The sequence below is a fragment of the Rhamphochromis longiceps genome, linkage group LG9 (assembly GCF_057381845.1).
Source record: "Rhamphochromis longiceps isolate RC_006_pf linkage group LG9, R_longiceps_female_GT1.1, whole genome shotgun sequence".
NCBI classification, from domain to species: domain Eukaryota; kingdom Metazoa; phylum Chordata; class Actinopteri; order Cichliformes; family Cichlidae; genus Rhamphochromis; species Rhamphochromis longiceps.
The window spans coordinates 17,453,400-17,472,597 of record NC_140565.1 but is presented as its reverse complement, the minus strand read 5'-3'; the positions used below and the strand labels follow the sequence as shown (position 1 = coordinate 17,472,597).

Genomic DNA, 19,198 nt, shown 5'->3' with positions numbered 1-19,198 from the left:
GCAAACAAATATATGTGTGCAATATATAAATATACAGTGTGTTAAGAGACAAGAAAGAAGTGAATCTTCGGTGCAGCTAAAAAAAGAAACAGCGTTCACATGATTCATAAATATTACAGCGGCATACGTCACCCAACGAGGAACGCATGCGCAATGTGAAATGAAAGCAAACAGCAACATATCGATACCAGTCTCAAACTACTACCATAACCTTGGAGTCAGGACGGTATTTATGGGACTACAGGCAAAGGAACTTTACTTAGAAGCCAAAATAAGACACACCGAATCTGCCTGAAACGGAGCTTTCTCTAAAAAAAGAAGAGAGAAGTGAAACATCGCTCGCGTTTGACTTTTTGGAAGTGGCTCTAAAATAGTTCTCCGACTCTGCGCACTTGCTTCCTGTTGACACTGACTCTGTCAAATAACCAGTCAAACGACTCACTGACAGAAATGTAAAAGAAAGGAAAGCCGAGACCAGGTAAGAACGCGGGACAGGAGGTAAACAGACAGGCAGACGGGACTCCGCTGGAACTATTTTCTACATGAGTCTTCGGGCAGGATGTCGCTGAGTTCAGGCGGTTGGGCTCACTCCTCCCCCGATCACACACCGGACCACTCCGCCGCGTTCCCCAGCCACTATGGGGCCTCGCAGTCTCAACTTGGCTGCCACACCGTCCTCATGTCGGTTCGGGTGTCAGTGTGCCATTCTGGGATTCGGCCGCTGTGTCTTCCGGGAGCAGGTGATGAGTCACTGAGACTGCAGCTCAGCATGGACCCGGGGAAATCCGGGGAATTCCGGCTGTCGCTCCTGGAGAACGGCGGGACTGGCCGGAGTGTGGTGAGTTCACAGCAGTGCGGGGGTTGGCTTGTTGTGGTATGTGTGTTTAAACGTTGTTAACAGGCTGTGAAAAGATAATAGGAAAGAGATGTATTCTAGATGTACCTCCACATCAATGCAAGGCTTTATGTTGTCCAGGTTTATTTTTAATGAGCACTACCTCAAGCAGTGCAGTGATTTACAGTTTTCTGGCTTTACACCAAAGCCATCCTGGTCTAGGAAATCCCCGCAGACCCTCCAGGGTCTTAAGTTTCTTATGTAAATTGCCTTATGCAAAGGCCATACCCTTGACAACTTGAGGTAGTGATTCTAAATCATTAAATATTAAAATGTTTTTTGGCAAGGCAGGTTCTTTTTTTTTTAATAGATATTACCATTTTTACCACTCTTTTGTGAAGGAAATTAATGTCTGTCCATATCCTCTTTGCACAGGTTGTTTGGGTGTTTTTAAAGGGCACCCATGACCAAGGGGGACAGATTCAGGCCACTTTGCTTGGAAGCAAATGTTATGTTTTATACACATGTCTATTTTATCTAACTACATTTTTTTTACAATATAGTGGGAAATTAAAGTTTAGACAAATCCATCACACAGTGACAAAAACGACAGCCTTTGATTTCCTCTGACTGTCGCTCGCTCTTTATTATTTCAGACCATCGCCGAGTTTGATTTGAGGAGCGTGAACTACGAGGTGAAGTCGCCAAAGTGCCACGAGCTGAGTTTGGCCGTTCCTCCCAATGATCGCATCAGCTTCAACTTTCGCTGCGAGCAGGAAGCCCAGGAGTGGGCTACTGTGGTGATGTCGTCACTAAGAGAAGCACACAGAGGTCAGTCACCCAGGAGAGCAAATACTTGTAGATGACAAACAGATATTTGGCCTTGGAGCAAAGTCCATCTAGCCTTTTTATTCTGCTTATCCAGTTGACCCAGAAAAACAACCATTAACACATGACAAATTTAAAATAACCAAATAATTTAACCCCGCTAACTGCATGTCTTTGCACTGTGGGAGAAGCCAGAGTAACCAGAGAGAGCCCACTCAGACACGCTGAGAACATGCAAACTCCACACATAAAGGCTAGTGCCGGATGGTAGAGTCAAACCCAGGAACTTCTTGATGTGAGGCAATAGCTTTAATTGGCTTTAAATTGTTAAATCCTCCCAATTCTTTCGATCTTTGGGCTGAAGGAAGGACAATACTCGGTGTATAAATGCTCAATCAACAATTACTTTATTACATACTGTAACGTTCACAAGAACCAGACGGTTGGGGTCTCAGTTTGTCCGTTTATTTGGCACATAAGCCAGTGGGTTGTTAACTCAGGGGGAAGCGCTTTCGAACTCCACCTCTCTTCAGCCTGGCACACACACAGAACAACCAGGTCCCACCCACCCCTTCCTGTACACCACAACCAAACATGAATCTTAAAGGAACAACAACAGTGTGCAGAGATCACCAACATGTCACTGTACAATAACACTTAACCATCGTTACACTGCCCCCCCAGCAATAAGTTCCTCGTCCCCGAGGGAACGACACAGTCTCTGAGGCGGGGTGGTAGCCTACGTTCCCTCCTTGACCTCCTGAGCCCCTGAGGTGGACGCGGAGCTTCGGGGCTTTGGGGTGGAGAGTCCGAGGGAGGGGAACGCAGCCCCGGTTGGGGGTCCCTCTGAGCAGGGTCACGGACGCTCTGTACACGTCCCTCTGGAAAGGAGGGGAGGGACTGCCCTCTGTAGGGGGCCATCCGGTCTCTGTGCAGCGCTACTATCCTCCCCCTAGGAGGCAACTGCACCCTGTAAACAACCTCCCCTACTCGCTCTAGGACGCTGCAAGGCCCCACCCAGCTGCTATCCAGTTTAGGACACCGTCCCTTCTTCCTCTTTGGGCTGTAGACCCACACCAGCTCCCCAGCATGGAAGTGCCTCCCCTTAGTGGTGATGTCGTAATTCCTCTTTTGGCGCAGGCCTGCCTTCGCCAGCTGCTCTCGGGCGTAGGAATGTGCAGAATCCAGCCGGTCCTGCAGCTTCCTTGCGTAGTCCCGGCCCGGTGGTGCCTCTGGCGCGTCCGGGGGCTTCCCAAAAGCCAACTCTGCAGGAGTTCTCAGCTCTCTCCCTAACATGAGCAGGGCAGGCGTACATTGGGTGGAGTCCTGTACTGCCGACCTGTAGGCCATGAGGGTAAGGGGAAGATGGTAATCCCAGTCCCGTTGGTGTTCTGAGGTAAGGATGGCTAGCTGCTGGGCCAGCGTCCTGTTAAACCTTTCCACCAGCCCATCGCTTTGGGGGTGAAGTGGGGTGGTGCGGGTTTTCTTAGTCCCAAGGCGTTCACACATGGCAGCAAATACCTTGGACTCAAAGTTACGCCCCTGGTCACTGTGGAGGGTCTCTGCTGTTCCAAAGCGGCTGAACATCCCCTCCACTAATACATCAGCGACCGTCTCAGCCTCCTGATCTGGGATGGCGTATGCTTCCGGCCACTTGGTAAAATAGTCCATGGCCACAAGAACATAGCGGTTTCCTCTGTCTGTGCGAGGAAATGGGCCCATGACGTCCACAGCTACTCGCTCCATTGGGGCTCCTGCTGGTTGCTGCTGAAGCTGAGCCCGGGACTGGTCCTGTGGCCCTTTGTGTGAGGAACATGCATCACAGCTGCGGCAAAAGTCCTCCACGTCCCTCCGCTGTTGACCCCAGTAATAGCCCTGGCGGAGGCGGCGGAGAGTCTTGGAGACCCCAAAGTGGCCGGAGCCAGTGCTCCCATGGCAGGCTTCCAGCACAGCTGACCTCAGCGACCTTGGCACCACAACCTGCCACCTCTCCTCCCCCGTGGCAGGATCCTTCCAGGCACGCTCCAACACCCCCTCCTTCAGCCTGAGAGCTGCAAACTTGGCCCATAGCCCCCTGGTACAGATGGAAAACCCAGTGACCTCATCCCAAAGGGGTTGCTCCCCCTTCTCCAGCCACTGCAGGACCGGCAGCAGGTCCGTGTCTTGTTCCTGCCGTGCCCTCCACTCCGCTGCATCCACCATCAGAAGAGCCCTGCAGGCGAGCTGTGCTGCTCCGTCTATTGTCGTGAGTTCCCGCTCTATTTCCTCTCGCTTCTCACAGTAACGGCAGCCAGCTGCAGCACATGGGCGACGAGAGAGGGCGTCTGCGTTAGAATGGTGCGTCCCTGCTCTGTGCTCCACAGTGAAATTGAAGGCTTGGAGCTCCTCCAGCCAGCGAGCCACCTGTCCCTCTGGCTCCCTGAAAGACATCAGCCACTGAAGGGCAGCATGATCAGTTCTGATAACAAATGCTGTGCCGCACAGGTAGTACTTAAAGTGTCTCACCCCCGCCACCACAGCCAACAGCTCTCGTCGTGTGACACAGTAGCGCCGCTCACTCCTGTTCAGGACCCGGCTGAAGTACGCCACCACCTTCTCCCCTTCCGGCCCAACCTGCGACAACACCGCTCCCAGCCCCACATTACTTGCGTCAGTGTCCAGGACAAAAGGCAGGGCGGGGTCAGGGGGGCAAGGACTGGAGACTCTGTCAGCGATCTGCGGAGGGTGTCGAACGCCTGCTGACAGTCCCGGGTCCAGATGAAGTCACGGTCCTTCTGCAGCAGGTGGAAGAGTGGTGCGGCTATGGAGGAAAAGCCCTTCACAAACCTCCTGTAATAAGACGCCAGTCCTAGGAAGCTTTTGAGCTGTTTCTGGTCTGCTGGTGTGGGCCACTCGGTAATGGTGTGAATTTTTTCCTCCAACGTGCTGATGCCCTCACGACCCAGCTTGTGGCCCAGAAACTCCACCTCCCTCCTCATGAAGTGGCACTTGTCGGGGTGCAGCTTCAGGCCTGCAGCTGCCACCCTCTCCAACACTTGTCTCAGGGCATCCAGGGCAGCATCAAAGGAGCTCCCGTGCACTAGAAGGTCATCCAGGTAAACCAGACACCGTTGCCGTGGGACGCCAGCCAGCACACTGTCCATAAGCCTCTCGAAGGTCGCAGGAGCATTGCAAAGACCAAAGCTCAGGACTTTGAACTGCCATAGTCCCCTGTTAGTGCAGAAGGCTGTCTTCGGTCTGGATTCCGGGGACAGTGGCACCTGCCAGTAGCCACTCCGCAGGTCCAGGGTGGAGAACCAGGAGGACCCGGCTACTAAGTCGAGAGACTCATCAATCCTGGGAAGGGGGTAAGAGTCCTTCTTCGTCACTTTGTTGAGTGGTCTGTAGTCCACACAGAAACGCATCCTAGGACTTTTTTTCTTAGGCACCATCACCACCGCGGAGGCCCACGGGCTATCAGATGGCTCTATGATGCCCGCCTTCATCATTTCACACAACTCTCTGTCCGCAGCCTCCTGATGAGCCAGGGGCAGGCGGCGTGGGCGCACTTTAATAGGCTGGGCATCCCCGGTCTCAATGACGTGCTCTACCAAGTGTGTCAAGCCAACATCACTTTCTTTCAGGGCAAAAATGTCACTAAACTCTTTTAGTACCTGCCATAGACTCTCTTGCTGCTGTGGAGTCAGCCCCTCACAGTTCTTTGACCAGATACTCCTCACTGCTAAGAGCCTCTCCTCCTCCTCCTCCGCTCGCTGTTCTGCTGGCGGGTCTGCAGCGGTCTCTGCGGTGGAGGTGGACGCCGCGGCAGATGCTGTGCAGACCGGGGGAGGAATAAGCGGCACCTTCTTCCCATCAGGGGTTACGAGGAAGCCTTTGCCTAAGTCCAGTACACCGCCAATGGCTCGTAAAAAATCCAGCCCAAGGATGCAGGCGTCCTGCACGTCAGCCACCCAGGCAGCATAAGACACACCGAGGTCCCCCACCTTGAACTGGAACACTCCCCTCCCTCTCATTGGGGCCAGATCACCGGTCACAGTCTTAAGTTGCACATTAGTCGGTTGCACAGCAGCTCCGGTTGGGACAATATCGGGTCGGACCAGCGTTGCATTGGACCCCGTGTCCAGCAGGGCCGTACAGGACACCCCCGCGATCGTCACTGGAACATGGCAAAAGCCGCCAACCTGGGTCCAGCCCACAGCGATGGCCGCACCGGGTGGAGGTGGCGGTGGTGTGGGGATGTCGTTCTCCCAGGCCCGTGTACTCCCGCCTACACGGGCCCGTGGGCGTTTCCCTGAACCGCTGCAAGCTTGGGGCACTGCCTGATGAGGTGTCCGGGTTGTCCACATCCCCAGCAGCTCTGTGGTCGGCGGTGTGGGCCAGTCCGAGGGGAAGGCGACTGCAGCGAAGCCGCCTGCACCAAACTGCACAAGCCCGCTGGCGTCTCGAGTGCCCTTGCACTGATGGTGGCATGCTGTCATACGCCCTCCGGCAAAGGCACTCGATTTCATGGGCCAAAATGCGGAGGGGCTCGCCTGGCAATCTGCGTCTGTTGTGGAACTCCGACCTCAGCAGCACTGGTTGGTTATACTGCCCGAAGCGCCTCTGAAGTGCTCCGACCAGAGCATTATAATCTCCCCTCTGCTCCTCGGTCAGCAGCAGCAGGCATGCAGCTGCATCCTCACACAGACACAAAGCCAGTTGGAGAGCTTTATGTTCCTCAGACCAGCCAGCTGCGACAGCTAACAGCTCGAACTGTGCGATAAACACTTCCCATGGCGTCTTGCCGCTGAACTTAGGCGTTTTTATATTCGCTGCAGCTTGCTGGGCGCCGCCATGTTTGTTTACATCACGTGACGGCGCGCCAAGCGAGGTCGACTCCTTCCCGCCGGAATCGCGGCCGCTGTGCGAACAGTTCCCGAGCCTAGTGAAACCTGGAGAAAATCCAGCCTCGGCAGACAGCCGCAGCGCCGTTTCCCTCACTCCATGGGCGGGCGAGCGCGGACGAACCTCCCTCTCCTCCGTCTCCTTCTTAATCTTGCCCGGCAACATCCTCGTCTCGTAACGGCAAGCGTCGCCAGCAACAGGGTGTCGGGCGTTCTGGGGTTCTTTTTTCTTTATCCCACTTCTGACACCAATGTAACGTTCACAAGAACCAGACGGTTGGGGTCTCAGTTTGTCCGTTTATTTGGCACATAAGCCAGCGGGTTGTTAACTCAGGGGGAAGCGCTCTCGAACTCCACCTCTCTTCAGCCTGGCACACACACAGAACAACCAGGTCCCACCCACCCCTTCCTGTACACCACAACCAAACATGAATCTTAAAGGAACAACAACAGTGTGCAGAGATCACCAACATGTCACTGTACAATAACACTTAACCATCGTTACACTACAATTCAACACTTTTGAGCATCAACCATCCGGATGGGGAGACATGCATGCAGAGGGTCACAGCAAATCTCCAACTGGTGGAGGGTTACTCAAACTCTTATAGCATTTAGTGGCCCCCACCTAGTCGTAAAAACCTAAACATTCATTCTTTCTAACTCCTAGCGAGCCTGACTTATGGCCTTGGCTCCCTATTTTGTCTGCCTTTAACAACGGCGGCAACGGTGGGGGTGAAGCTCCCGTGGAATGTGCTCTCTGTCTCCTCTACTATCAGAAAAAGCAAAGTCCTGACTCTCCGAAAACAGTATTTCTTATAACTCAGCAGTATAATGCATCATGAACAATATCATTCATTCACACTGAATCAGCAGTCTAATGTAATACAAATCAGTTTAATAACTGTAATAGTTATCACCTTCTTCTAATTCAGGAGAATACTACAAACTAAAACTACATAATACTTTCACAATCATTAATCAGGGGTATAACATGGCATAAGATAATATTATAACCCCACACCACCATGGTGCAAATGCATTCAAATTTGCAAAATATTGTAGGATGCTTTTGTTATGCTGATCCACCCTGTAGGGAACTTGTGTTTGTGCAAATTAAGGTATAAAATTGACTGTGTTCAGTGGTTGGTAGCAACACCACCATGAACCTCACCATTCCAAGCTTCATCAGAGTATAGGGTTTATACTCTGATGAACGATAAACCTCAGATTGTCTCAGTAGGCTAATAATGACATCATTGTGATGTTCGTAAAGCTATAAAGTGTCGTTTTAAGTAAAGTGAGCATCGTTTAAATCATGCCCTGAGCATTTTTCCTTATTTTTTAACATACAATACAGAGAACAAACCTGCGTCACTTCGGTGTTTGTTGTGACCTACCCTTCCCTTAACTTCTCCGGTATATGTGTTACTGCCCATGCTGACTGAAGGATGCTGAGGCCTGTGTGAGCTGAGAGCTCTTTGTTCTCATCATGGCTAAAAATAGTTGTTCGTGCCGCTGGCTGTATGTTTGAAGTTTCACAAAATCCAATCAATTAAAATTTATTTAAGCATGTTTTTAGCTAAGCAAACGCAACAACAGTGCTGTACAAATTATCGGACAGGCAACATGAGTAATATATGCAAAACGTAAGTTCGTACATGTTAAACCGTATAAGATAAACGTGACATACACATTGATTTATTAAAATAAAATCGAGAGCGATTACTTGGACCTGCATGAAGCACTGCGCGTCTTTCCTGGTCTGCACGGCTGCTCGACAGCGTTGCACTCAAACAATGGGGACCTCTCTTTTTTGAAAAAGTGCAGCGTTGTGTGCGTGACTGGGATACAAACTGTGGAAGTGATGGTCTGATATTCAAATTAGCCCTGTGGAACCAAGCACAGCACTGTCAACTGATTCCACTTTCATAGTGGAAACCGAGTGGCAGACGTTAGCTGTTACTCTTCATATTTCCATACGTTGCCTTGCTTCCCCCTCAGGGCTCAATTCACACAAACTTGCGAAATGATAAAATCACAGAATGATTGAGTTTCTTCTGGAGCTTAATGTGTTTTCTTTATCTCTTTCTTGTCTTTGAAATCTGTTTAGTTAAAATCTTTTTCCCCCCTCTGGGTTTCAAATTTATATATTGGCAGCCTTCTCTCACCATAATGAGCCACAGCAGCCCCCTGACGGTCCCCATCATCAGAACACCTTAGCTTTGCAGCAAACAGGTGAGTGTGACACCTCTGTTTCTGTTTTCATTCATTTATTTGTTGTTAGCGCCCTTCTGATCTCTGCATGTCTCTCTGTGTTTCATCATGCGTGCATTTGTTTCATCTGCAGAGGACACTTGTATAGAGCTGACCAAGGCGATAGAGGCAGGTGACATGCAGTCTGCTTCTGCCTTTGCTGCTACGCTCGCCCATCAGCGTGCTGCACTTAGGATCCAGCCCTCCACCAGAGACCACGAATACAATGAAGTCAAGTAGGAACACGATTACTCGTTATGATTTCGATACTTCGCGGCACGATCTATAATCAGTAGTTTTATGTTTCGATAATTTGATGTAATCTTAGTTGTTTGCACGGGTTTCATCTTGTCTCGCAGTTTGGCTGTCGTAGTGGAGGATTCGTCCTCATCCTGTTGTGTCACTGTGAAAGTTTTCCCACTCATGACTACTGCGTCGCTGAAACAGCAGGTTAATTTGAGCTACACATATATATGTTTATCATATTCCTTTCACAGCATGGTTTCGATTCTGCCCCACTGTTAATGTTTCTCTCTCATTCATCGTCATTCTCTTTGTTTTTTTTCTAGATGTTTCTCGAATACGGCTTCCACCCACGAGTGCAGCGCTGGGTGATCGGCCAGTGCTTGTGCTTCGACAACCGATCCCTCGCGTCGTACGGTGTTCGTCAGCACGGTGACACGGCCTTCTTGTACCTCTTGTCAGCCCGCCACGCTCGCTTGACCCCGCAGGCCCTCCAGCAGGATCAGGAGAGCATCCTCCTCTTCAGCCCTTCATCTCAGTCTTCTCCAAACCCGCCACTCCCTGCTACCTCTGCAAATGGCCCCTCATCTCAGGACTGGAGGCCTTACACCACACTTCCTTCTAGACTCCGTACCAATACTAACACTGGTAAGATGTGGTCTCTTCACAGTGGTTTATGTGAAATCTGAGCTATTTAAATCACAATTACACATGTGTATTTGTTGCTTTACTAACAAAGGGCCTTTGAACACCTTATCACTAAAACCCTTGTGATCATTGCTTTGAAAAATACACCATGGTATGTCACTTTCTTATCTTCTATATGTTATTCTAATACGAGATGAGTCTTCCCACAAAAAAGCAAAAACTTGGCGTGATTTAAAATTGAAAGGTCTCCTCTTTAAGGTTGTGTTCTTGTGCACCTCCACATTGCTTCCAGGGCTCCTGCTATTCTAGATCAGTTCCTAAAAGTCCTGTTCTGCCAGTTTGCAAGTGTTCATCTGTCTATGATTCTGTGAATCATAAGACCACCCGTGATTAGTGGTGCAACGGATCACAGTTGATCTGAAATCCGAACCGATCCCACTCCACGGTTCGGTACGCACGTGATCCAAAGATTCGAAAAAGAGAAAAAAGTATGTGTATGGTGCGCGAGGTCAGTCTGTCAGCCGGTAGTTATGGCCAGCGCTAGCGGTCCAAGTGGCAGAGCAGAGGAGTTTGCGGCATTTAAGCAGCCCTTTGCCGACCAATCCGACCGGGCTAAAGTTATTACAAAAGCTACTGGGGTGTTTAGTTGCAGACAGGAGGCCGTATTCCGTTGTGCAAAACAAGGGGTTTAAACTGTGATGAACGTGCTTGAGCCACGCTATGCTATCTCGTTGCGCGTCCACTTCAGTGTGACAAGATCGTTCCAAGCATGTATGAGCAGGAGAAGTTTAAAGTTATGGCTGAACTGTCCCAGGCATCTTCTGTTGCTCAAACTACAAATGGGTGGACCTCCAGGGCAAAGGAAAGCCACGTGACCATGACCGCTCGTTATATCACAGCGGAGTGGCCCTGTACTGCCCTATAGATCACATTAGATTAGATGAAACTTTATCCCTCGGGTGGGTTCCTCCGGGAAATTCAGTTTCCAGTAGCACAGCACCCACAGAAGTTGCAGAATGTGAGCAGAAATATACCATATATATAAACACAGAGAATACAAAAGGGATAAAAAGAATAAATAGGAATAAGAATACAAGGGAACGGCACATTTCAAGTATTGTGAGTCTATTACACCGTTGGTTATTAACAAAAACTATTGCACAGTGAAAAGGCACTACAGCTTACTTGTTCGCCCCTCCTTTGTCCCCGTTTCCCCTCCCTCTCCCCTCCAGCGAGGAGTTAAACAGTTTGTTGGCGTGTGGGACAAAGGACTTTTTAAGTCTGCTGGTCCTTGACTTTGGGAGAAGCAACCTGTCACTGAACAGACTCCTCTGGTTGTTTATGGCCGTGTGCAGAGGATGCAGAGGATGCCCAGCATGGTCCATAATGTCCATATTGCACCTTAATTTGTTTTTATATAAGTGTGTGGAATGAGTCTTCAGTTGAATGTTTTTTAATAGGCAAAAAATACTTAAATAAGTAAATGGCGAGTCGAATTTTTGTCTTTTTTTTCTATTTTTGCTGATCCGAAAATTGATCCAATCCGTGACTTAAAACCGATCTGATCCGAACCGTGAGATTTTTGATCTGTTGCACCGCTACCCACGATACAGTATTATTGCAATTTTTAGCATTTTGCAATAAGCTCACAATAACATATACTACAATTTATCACAATGGAATCAGTCTGTGACTGAATGAGGACAAATTGGTAATTATACACTCTGTCAAGCTGAGTGTGTCCAGTGTTGGCTGTTTTTTCGGGTGAGCTGATTTATTGTAAGATTGCTCAGCTAAAATTATCTCAGGATCGCCGTGCAGGAGATGAACACTGTTGCTATTAGAGGGCTCGTCTCATGTTAGCAGAGCAGCGTTCCCATTTATTTACATATCTTTATTTATTTCATAAAATATCGATATTTGGTGCCCCTGTATCGATACAAAATAGCCATGTAAAATATTGCAATACAGTGCAGTATCGATATATTTTTTTGAGTATGAAGACAGAGAGTAGGGCTCATGAGTGTGATGGTGTGATGAAAAAGCTTCTGCCTGCTCAGTTCAGCGCGTGTTGAACTCTCAGGCACCTTGAGACGTTACAGTAGTGGCCTGCATTGACAGCCTAATGCTGGGGGAATGAACGTTTCACACGGTGGGATGAATGTCGAAGGGAAAAGAGTGACAAGCATGCTCCTGACCTGTCTGACAAAGAACTTAATATTTTGTCACACAAAGTAGGTCACAGCACAGTTTCTGAGACATGATCTAGAAGCAGAAGTGTTTGAAGTTGTTGCACACTGCCCAAGAAGACCAAAAATAGTGACTACATTTAAATTAAGTATGGCTTTTTTTTTTTCAGTGACAGATTCAAAGACTTTATTGATCTCACCTTGTATGACTGTTTAACACCTTATTTCTATTGTTAGATAAAAATAAATAAATAAATAATGTAAAGTGAGCAATCCCCTACTAAACATAGTTTGTCTGTGACTTTGTATGGTCTGTGCCCACATAATGAAAATGTAACTCAGCAGAATACCAAGGAAAAGAAATAATTACTCAATTTAAATCTATATGCATACACCATAAAGGTGCCATAAAGTCTTTCACACACTGGCATATTGAGCAAACATGTTTGCACGCAGATTTGATGTTGGCTGCTCAGTCTCTTTTTTTTCTCCTTAAATGCCTCAGGCGGTTTAGAGAGGCAAAACATCAGAGAGATCAGAGATCTCATCAACCTAGAGATGCCTCAGCTTGATAAAGCCCTGAGCCCGAAAACATCGCCTACCCAGGTAATGTAATTTTTGTCAACCTATCGAAAACATATACTTAAAGGACACACAGTTAATTCAGTAAGGTAAAAAGAATGTAGAGAATAACGGCGCTAAACAAATTTTCAGGGTTGGTCATGTCCTTCGTGCACCTACATTAACAAACCAACACGGCCGGGCTGTGAGATCTGCAGTACGGACCGACCTGAGAACTACGTTGTCCCGGGGGGATATCGACCTGATACACTGGAGCTCAGAAGAATTCAGAAGGAGAAAGAAGCTATCCGACAATACCAGCAGGTATTTAAAAAAAGAATACATTCCGGGTAGTATGGTTTTACGTGCACATACTTAATATGATTTCTGGAATATAACATGATGGTGGGCACACAAAGCTCAGTTAAAAATTCAGGGAGGGGAGCACCACTTAGTGACACACAGTTTGGCCAAATTTGACAAAATGCTCAAAGTGAAACCGATGAAAGGGAGAGGGTGATATGTATTTATTTAGAAAAAAATTAATAACCGTGGTATTTGAATTGAAACTTTCAGGCTCTCTCAGGTTGACTCTCTTCTCTTCTGTCTCTGTTTTTTGAAGGAGAAAGGGAGAAGAGAGGGGCTGAAGAGTGCTGGGCTTCAAAACACCTCACTCCTGTTTAACCTGGACCAGAACTACTGAACACACAGACACAGGCAGACATACACCTTATGTTCATTTCTATCCTTGAAGCACCATCTCCACTGCCCATGACTATATTCATGTATATCCACATTTATGCAATAAAACTGTCGAATTTTACCCCTGAAGTCATTTTAAGCTGCCTTCATGCATCGGTTGCATCCCATATTTGCAGATTCATAAGATCGTGCAGTTTACAGGCTGTGTGAGAACATGTTACTTTTTTTTTTTTTTGCACATTTTCTGAAAAATGTGGAAAACGTGCTCTGAATGAGCAGTAATGCTGACAAGGACGGGCAGGTTTTTAAAAAAAACCTGTGAGATTTCTTTTTACATTTTGACCCTGGCTCCAAAAGACGTTACTCATATTGAACATCCAGTGACAGTCGTAATCACTGCAGCCTTTCAGCAAATCAAATGAAGTGGCTTTTTAATGAACTCTTTAGGAGCAATAGTTGCCACCGAGTTGAATGTATGAGTCATTTATTTTGCACTGCGATACTGTATATACTCTGAATGGATAAAAATAAAAGGTTTTGACTCTGTGTGCTTGTCTGTGTTTGTGTAAATGAGGATTTTGAGCATTTTCGAGTTTAAAATGCACATTATAAGAAAAAGCTGGAAGAGCGCAGTTTACAGAACTTGCCTTTAACCCTCACTTCCCTCCTCCAACAACACCGCTCCTTCTTCCAGGCGAGGGAGGAGGAGCGAAGGCAGAACTTTGCCCGGCTGGTGATGATGGATGGTCAGGACCTGGTGCCTAACCCTGAATCTGTGGAGTGTAGGATCTGCTATGCAGGCTTACAGCCGGGAGATGGCATCCTCCTGAGGGAGTGTCTGCACTGTTTTTGCAGGTAAAATTTAAGGGGTGGCGGTTTTTTGATTTGTTTTGTTTTTCTTGTACACCTTGGGTGACTTTTCTGTGTTTGTGTGCACGCCTGCTTAGAGAGTGCTTGCGCTCTGTCATTATGCTGAGCGAGGAGCCCGAGGTGTCCTGTCCCTACAGAGATGACACATACTCCTGTTCCTGCTTCCTGCAGGAGAGGGAGATCAGAGCTGTGAGTGAGACCAACTAACAGCTTCTGACACATTTTTTTTGTTTTGTTTTGTTTTTAAAGCTACAGTTTTATCTTTTAGTGTTAGCACACATTCACCATCTTCCTCCTGTTTCCTGGTGACAGTTGGTTCCTGCAGAGGAGTATGAACGCTGGCTGCAGAGGGGCCTTTCAGTTGCAGAGTCTCGGTGTGAGGGCAGCTATCACTGTGCTACTCCTGACTGTCTGGGCTGGTGTGTGTATGAGGATACTGTCAATGTCTTCCACTGCCCTGTCTGCAAGAAACACAACTGCCTAATCTGCAAGGTAGAAATCATACACAGTATATACTGGTATAAAATGAAATTTAATAATTTATTCCTGTCTTTTGTTCCTATATTGGTTGCTTGAACTCATGTGATGCATTAGATTTGCACATATACTATGTAGAGATGCAGACTGAACTTTGAACTAATTAATTAGTCCAAGCTCATTTAGAATAAGTTTATTTGAGTGGCTTCTGCCAGGAACAGTTCATTTTAATTGCACATTATGCTGTTAAAAATGAAAAATACTTTGTAAAAATGAATACCGTACATAAATGAAAAAATGTCCAAGTATTGACATGGTTTTAACTGGTTTGGTTGCCTCATGCTAACTGCAAATTGAATAAGAAATGTTTATTTCTGCAAAGAATGCCTGTTTTGCTCATTCCTAGCTACATTTTTATTGAATTTATCCAATTGTCCTAGAGTGATTTACATAAATTACAGTTTTTAAAAGATCCTTATTTGTTCCTCTTTCTATTTTCTCCTCAGTCTATCCATGAGGGTATGAATTGTAAGCAGTACCAGGACGATCTTGCAGCGCGTGCTATCAATGACTCTGCTGCTCGAAGGACAACACATCTACTAAATGTGAGCTACAACAGACATGGAGTTGTGGTCAGAAGTTTTCATACATTCCTTGTGGCATGAATATCACGGTAATTTGGGGTTTTTAGTTATTTCTTTGAACGGCAGGATACATTTTTATTACTTTGAAAAACAAGAATTGGGTGCACGAGTTTCTAATCCATACAGGCTCAGATCTATACATACAACCCCACTAACATTTGGTTAAATATCTCATAGCAAGTTGTACTATGAGCAGATGTTTTGGTAGCCATCAACAAGCTTCTGCTATAATTCTGTCTGTGATATTTAACCACTCTTCTTGGCAGAATTGGTAGAGTTCTTTAAATTAGTTGGTCTCTTGGCACAGACCCGCTTTTAATCCACAAGTCTTCAGTAGGTTTGAAGTTTGTACATTGGGAAGACCATTGCAGAAGCTTAATGTTAGCCTGCTTTATCCAATCCAAAACCAGTTCATGTGTGTATTTGGAATCATTGTCCTGTCTCAACACCAACTGAATCAAAGTTTCAACCATCCAGCTGTTGATTTACGGTGAAGCTGAAGAATTTGGAGGTAGTCCTTCTTCATTATTCTATCCATTCTGTGTATTGTACCAGTACCACTGGCAGCAAAACAATCCTAGAACACGATGCTACCACCACCATGCTTCACAGTTTTACTTTGTTTTTAAGTTTGAAAGCCACACCCTTACTCCTCCAAACATGTGTCTTGCAATTGTGGCCAAATAGCTCAATCTGACCATAAAACACATTTGGCTTGTCCATGGGGGCAGCTGCAAATTTCAGTTGAACTAGATGGTGTTGATTTTGGAGCAGGGGCATCTTTCATGATCAGCACACAAATCCCTTTTATGCAGCAAATAAAAACAAAAAGTTGTAGTCAATCACAATTACTAACAAGACGTAAGCGTGCCTTGGCTTTGTCAAGTTAAAAGACATTGTAGAACCATCCATCCATCCATTCGCTTCCGCTTATCCTTTTCAGGGTCGCGGGGGGCGCTGGAGCCTATCCCAGCTGTCATAGGGCGAAAGGCGGGGTACACCCTGGACAGGTCGCCAGTCTGTCACAGGGCCAACACATAGGGACAGACAACCATTCACACTCACATTCACACCTAGTGGCAATTTGGATTATCCAATTAACCTATCCCCACAAGCTGCATGTCTTTGGACGGTGGGAGGAAGCCGGAGTACCCGGAGAGAACCCACGCAAACACGGGGAGAACATGCAAACTCCACACAGAAAGACCCCGGCCTGATGGTGGAATTGAACTCAGGACCTTCTTGCTGTGCGGCAACAGTGCTAACCACCGTGCCACCACACATTGTAGAACCTTCATCACTAATTATTAAAACATTTAAGTGAGTGTATGTATATATTTGTGCCTGTGTGTATACCTTTAAATCTGTGTAGATTAGCGAATATCTCAAATAAATTCAAACCTGTGCAAGAAATTCTTGGTTTTAAAGTAACAAAGTAACAAAAGATGTATGCTGAACAGTGCCACCCTGGAAAAAGAACCGTCCAAAGAAATCATTAAAATCCCCAAATTACCATGACAGCCAATGATGAGTGTATGTGAACTTCTAACCACAACATCTGTACTGTATGTGGGATGTGCGACATGACAGAGAGTTCTTTTGAGTTGTACACTGTTTTAAGGCTATTTGTAATGCACAGAGATAGAAGGGACAGTGTTGCAGATCCATTTTTACCTCTACTCGTAAGCAGTGAATGGCTTTGTGGTCTAATGCTTACAGACAAACTGATATATACTGGTAATGCTTTCCATATCCTCGGGTCTCATATTCTTTCTTCTTTTTCTTGTTCTCATTTTATCTCTCACAAACAGACTCTTGTGCAGTCAGGGGAGGCCATGCGCTGTCCACAGTGTGGCATCATTGTACAGAAGAGAGATGGATGTGACTGGCTGCGCTGTACAGTCTGTCACACTGAGATCTGCTGGGTAACCAGAGGGCCACGCTGGGGGCCAAGGGTATGAAATCTGTCCTTTCTACCTTAACTTTAACGATTTATCTATTTTTGCTTTATTTAGTAACCTTGGTCAGATAGACTCAAAAACTGTTTATGTCCACCTAAAAAGACTGCAAAGCCTTGTTTTCCATCAAAGCATGTTCCTCATTCTGTTGCTTTTAAAGGGTCCAGGAGACACCAGTGGAGGATGTCGTTGCAACGTGAACAACCGAAAGTGTCACCCTAAATGCCAAAACTGCCACTGAGAGGGTCAATATGGGTCAGATTGCCCCGAATGAATGAATGACTGAACTTGGGGAAAAAAGCTGCTCTCTCAATAGCATGGAAAGAAAGACTGAGATTTCTATTTAAGCTATATTTAATACAAAACTGTGCAGAATTTATACATTAAATACATACTGAGATCTTTAATCAACAAATCTCTAACAGTCACTTATTTTCACTGGTTTTTCCACTGGAATCCGAATGAAAGAAATAATATTTTTACATGTCGCTGCATCTCACTAATAAGAATGTGGTTAGTTATGTAACGAAGATGAGCGTGGTCAGAATTATGCGGTATAAAAAACAGGAGTATTTACTTTGAATGCATGTGGTGCCTTTTCAGAATGTTTGCACAGCTGATGTAGCAGTACGGGTGCGTTACTTTCTGTTTAAGCAGTTACGAGCCTGGATGCATTACAGAAAACTGAAGTGGCCTTGTTTCTCGTGCACAAAAATCAGTAGCAGGGTGTTTCTGAATGAAACAAAATGTGACAATTTTTTCTCATTGTGATAGATGAATGTGATAAATAGATGAAGCAAGAGTCCAGAGTTACATATAGAAGCATTTCTGAATGTGTGTATGTGTGTGTTTGTACGTCTGCGTGATGCCGTGTAATGACTGCATGGGTGCCTTGTTACCAAAGAGGTTTGAACCGAAACAAGTGTGTGTCTGATTATTCCTTCGATTGGGATCCGTTGGTCTGATGGCTGAGAGAAACCAGACTGTTTTCACAGAGTCGTGTTTTATTACCCACGACTCTGTGTTCCCCCAGAAACTGCTCACATTTGAGTATTGTGTGATGACATCACCAATAAATGTCAACGTGTTAATTAAAAGGCAGGTATTGGTTGTTAAGTTTATATTTCCTGTATGGGGAGGCACATGTAAACACCTTTTGTCAATAAGCTTTTATTCCTGTAGAAGACCTCGGATACAATAAAGTAATTCATAACAGTGTAAATACTTGGAACATGTTTTTATCCATGTACGCATCAATGCCCTCTCTCTTCACTGGAAAAGGGGGGGATGCCTAACTTCAAATTCCTGAGTTTTCCCTCGACTACACTACTGCCCAGAACTGACAGGCCAAGAAAAGATCCTCACTCCTTTCTGTGTGTAAAAGTCAGCACTGTGCTGCTGACTTTCTGTTGTGCCTTAACAATAAATAAACACCATTCAAACTCGCACGTGTGTTTGTGAGTGATTTAACGTAGAACTGAGTGAATGAGCAGCTTTAAAGCTGTCATCGTGCTTTCTAATCCTTTAGTAGGGTAAATTTTTCACAGCTTGTAAATATTCAAAGGCTATTTGTAGCGTCCAAAGAGAAGACTTGGTGACTTCTGCATGTCTTCTTAAATGCACAAAAACATTATCCCTTTCTTTCAACTGCTCCCTTTAGGGGATTATTTCCCCATCTCTCCACCTAACTCTAGCATGCTGCTCCTCCATCAACCTTCTGCATCTCCTCCTTCACTACATCCATGACCCTTCCAAACTGCGCTTCACTCCCAATGACAATCTTCAAATCTTTAACTCTGACACTTCAGGTGAAGCTGGTTCGCCTCCTGTCTTTCTGTCAGTGCCACCATCTCCAAACCATACGTCATAGCAGTCGTTTCCACCTGCTCCACCCACTCTGCACTCTCTACTTCACCTGTCTTCTGCACTGTGTTGCCTCGGATGCTTGATCCCGGGTATTTAACCTCATCCGCCTTCACAACATCTACATCTAGTATTTTATTACATCTACATCACATTTTATTAATGTTACAATTTGCGTATTTAATCAGATGGGACCACACTTCAGAACAACAAACTCTCTCAGCAAAAACCCTTTAATCAC

At 46.3% G+C, this 19,198-nt stretch overlaps 1 protein-coding gene across 2 annotated transcripts; it reads left to right on the top strand.

Annotated features, from left to right (window-relative positions):
* Positions 1-142: 142 nt before the first annotated feature.
* On the top strand, positions 143-18,131 carry shrprbck1r (sharpin and rbck1 related). 2 transcript variants are annotated; one of them, XM_085418564.1, is made up of 14 exons: positions 143-838; positions 1,492-1,666; positions 8,707-8,784; positions 8,897-9,038; positions 9,162-9,252; positions 9,372-9,693; positions 12,388-12,488; positions 12,597-12,767; positions 13,840-14,000; positions 14,093-14,204; positions 14,328-14,507; positions 14,999-15,097; positions 16,948-17,091; positions 17,255-18,131. In XM_085418564.1, exons 1-14 carry the CDS (start codon positions 560-562, stop codon positions 17,333-17,335), a joined length of 2,136 nt encoding a protein of 711 aa, XP_085274690.1. In that variant the 5' UTR covers positions 143-559; the 3' UTR covers positions 17,336-18,131. The 2 variants fall into 2 exon arrangements, with proteins under 2 accessions (XP_085274690.1, XP_085274691.1); XM_085418565.1 differs by lacking the exon at positions 17,255-18,131 and having other exon boundaries at positions 14,999-15,165; positions 16,948-17,086.
* The last annotated feature ends 1,067 nt before the right edge of the window (positions 18,132-19,198 follow it).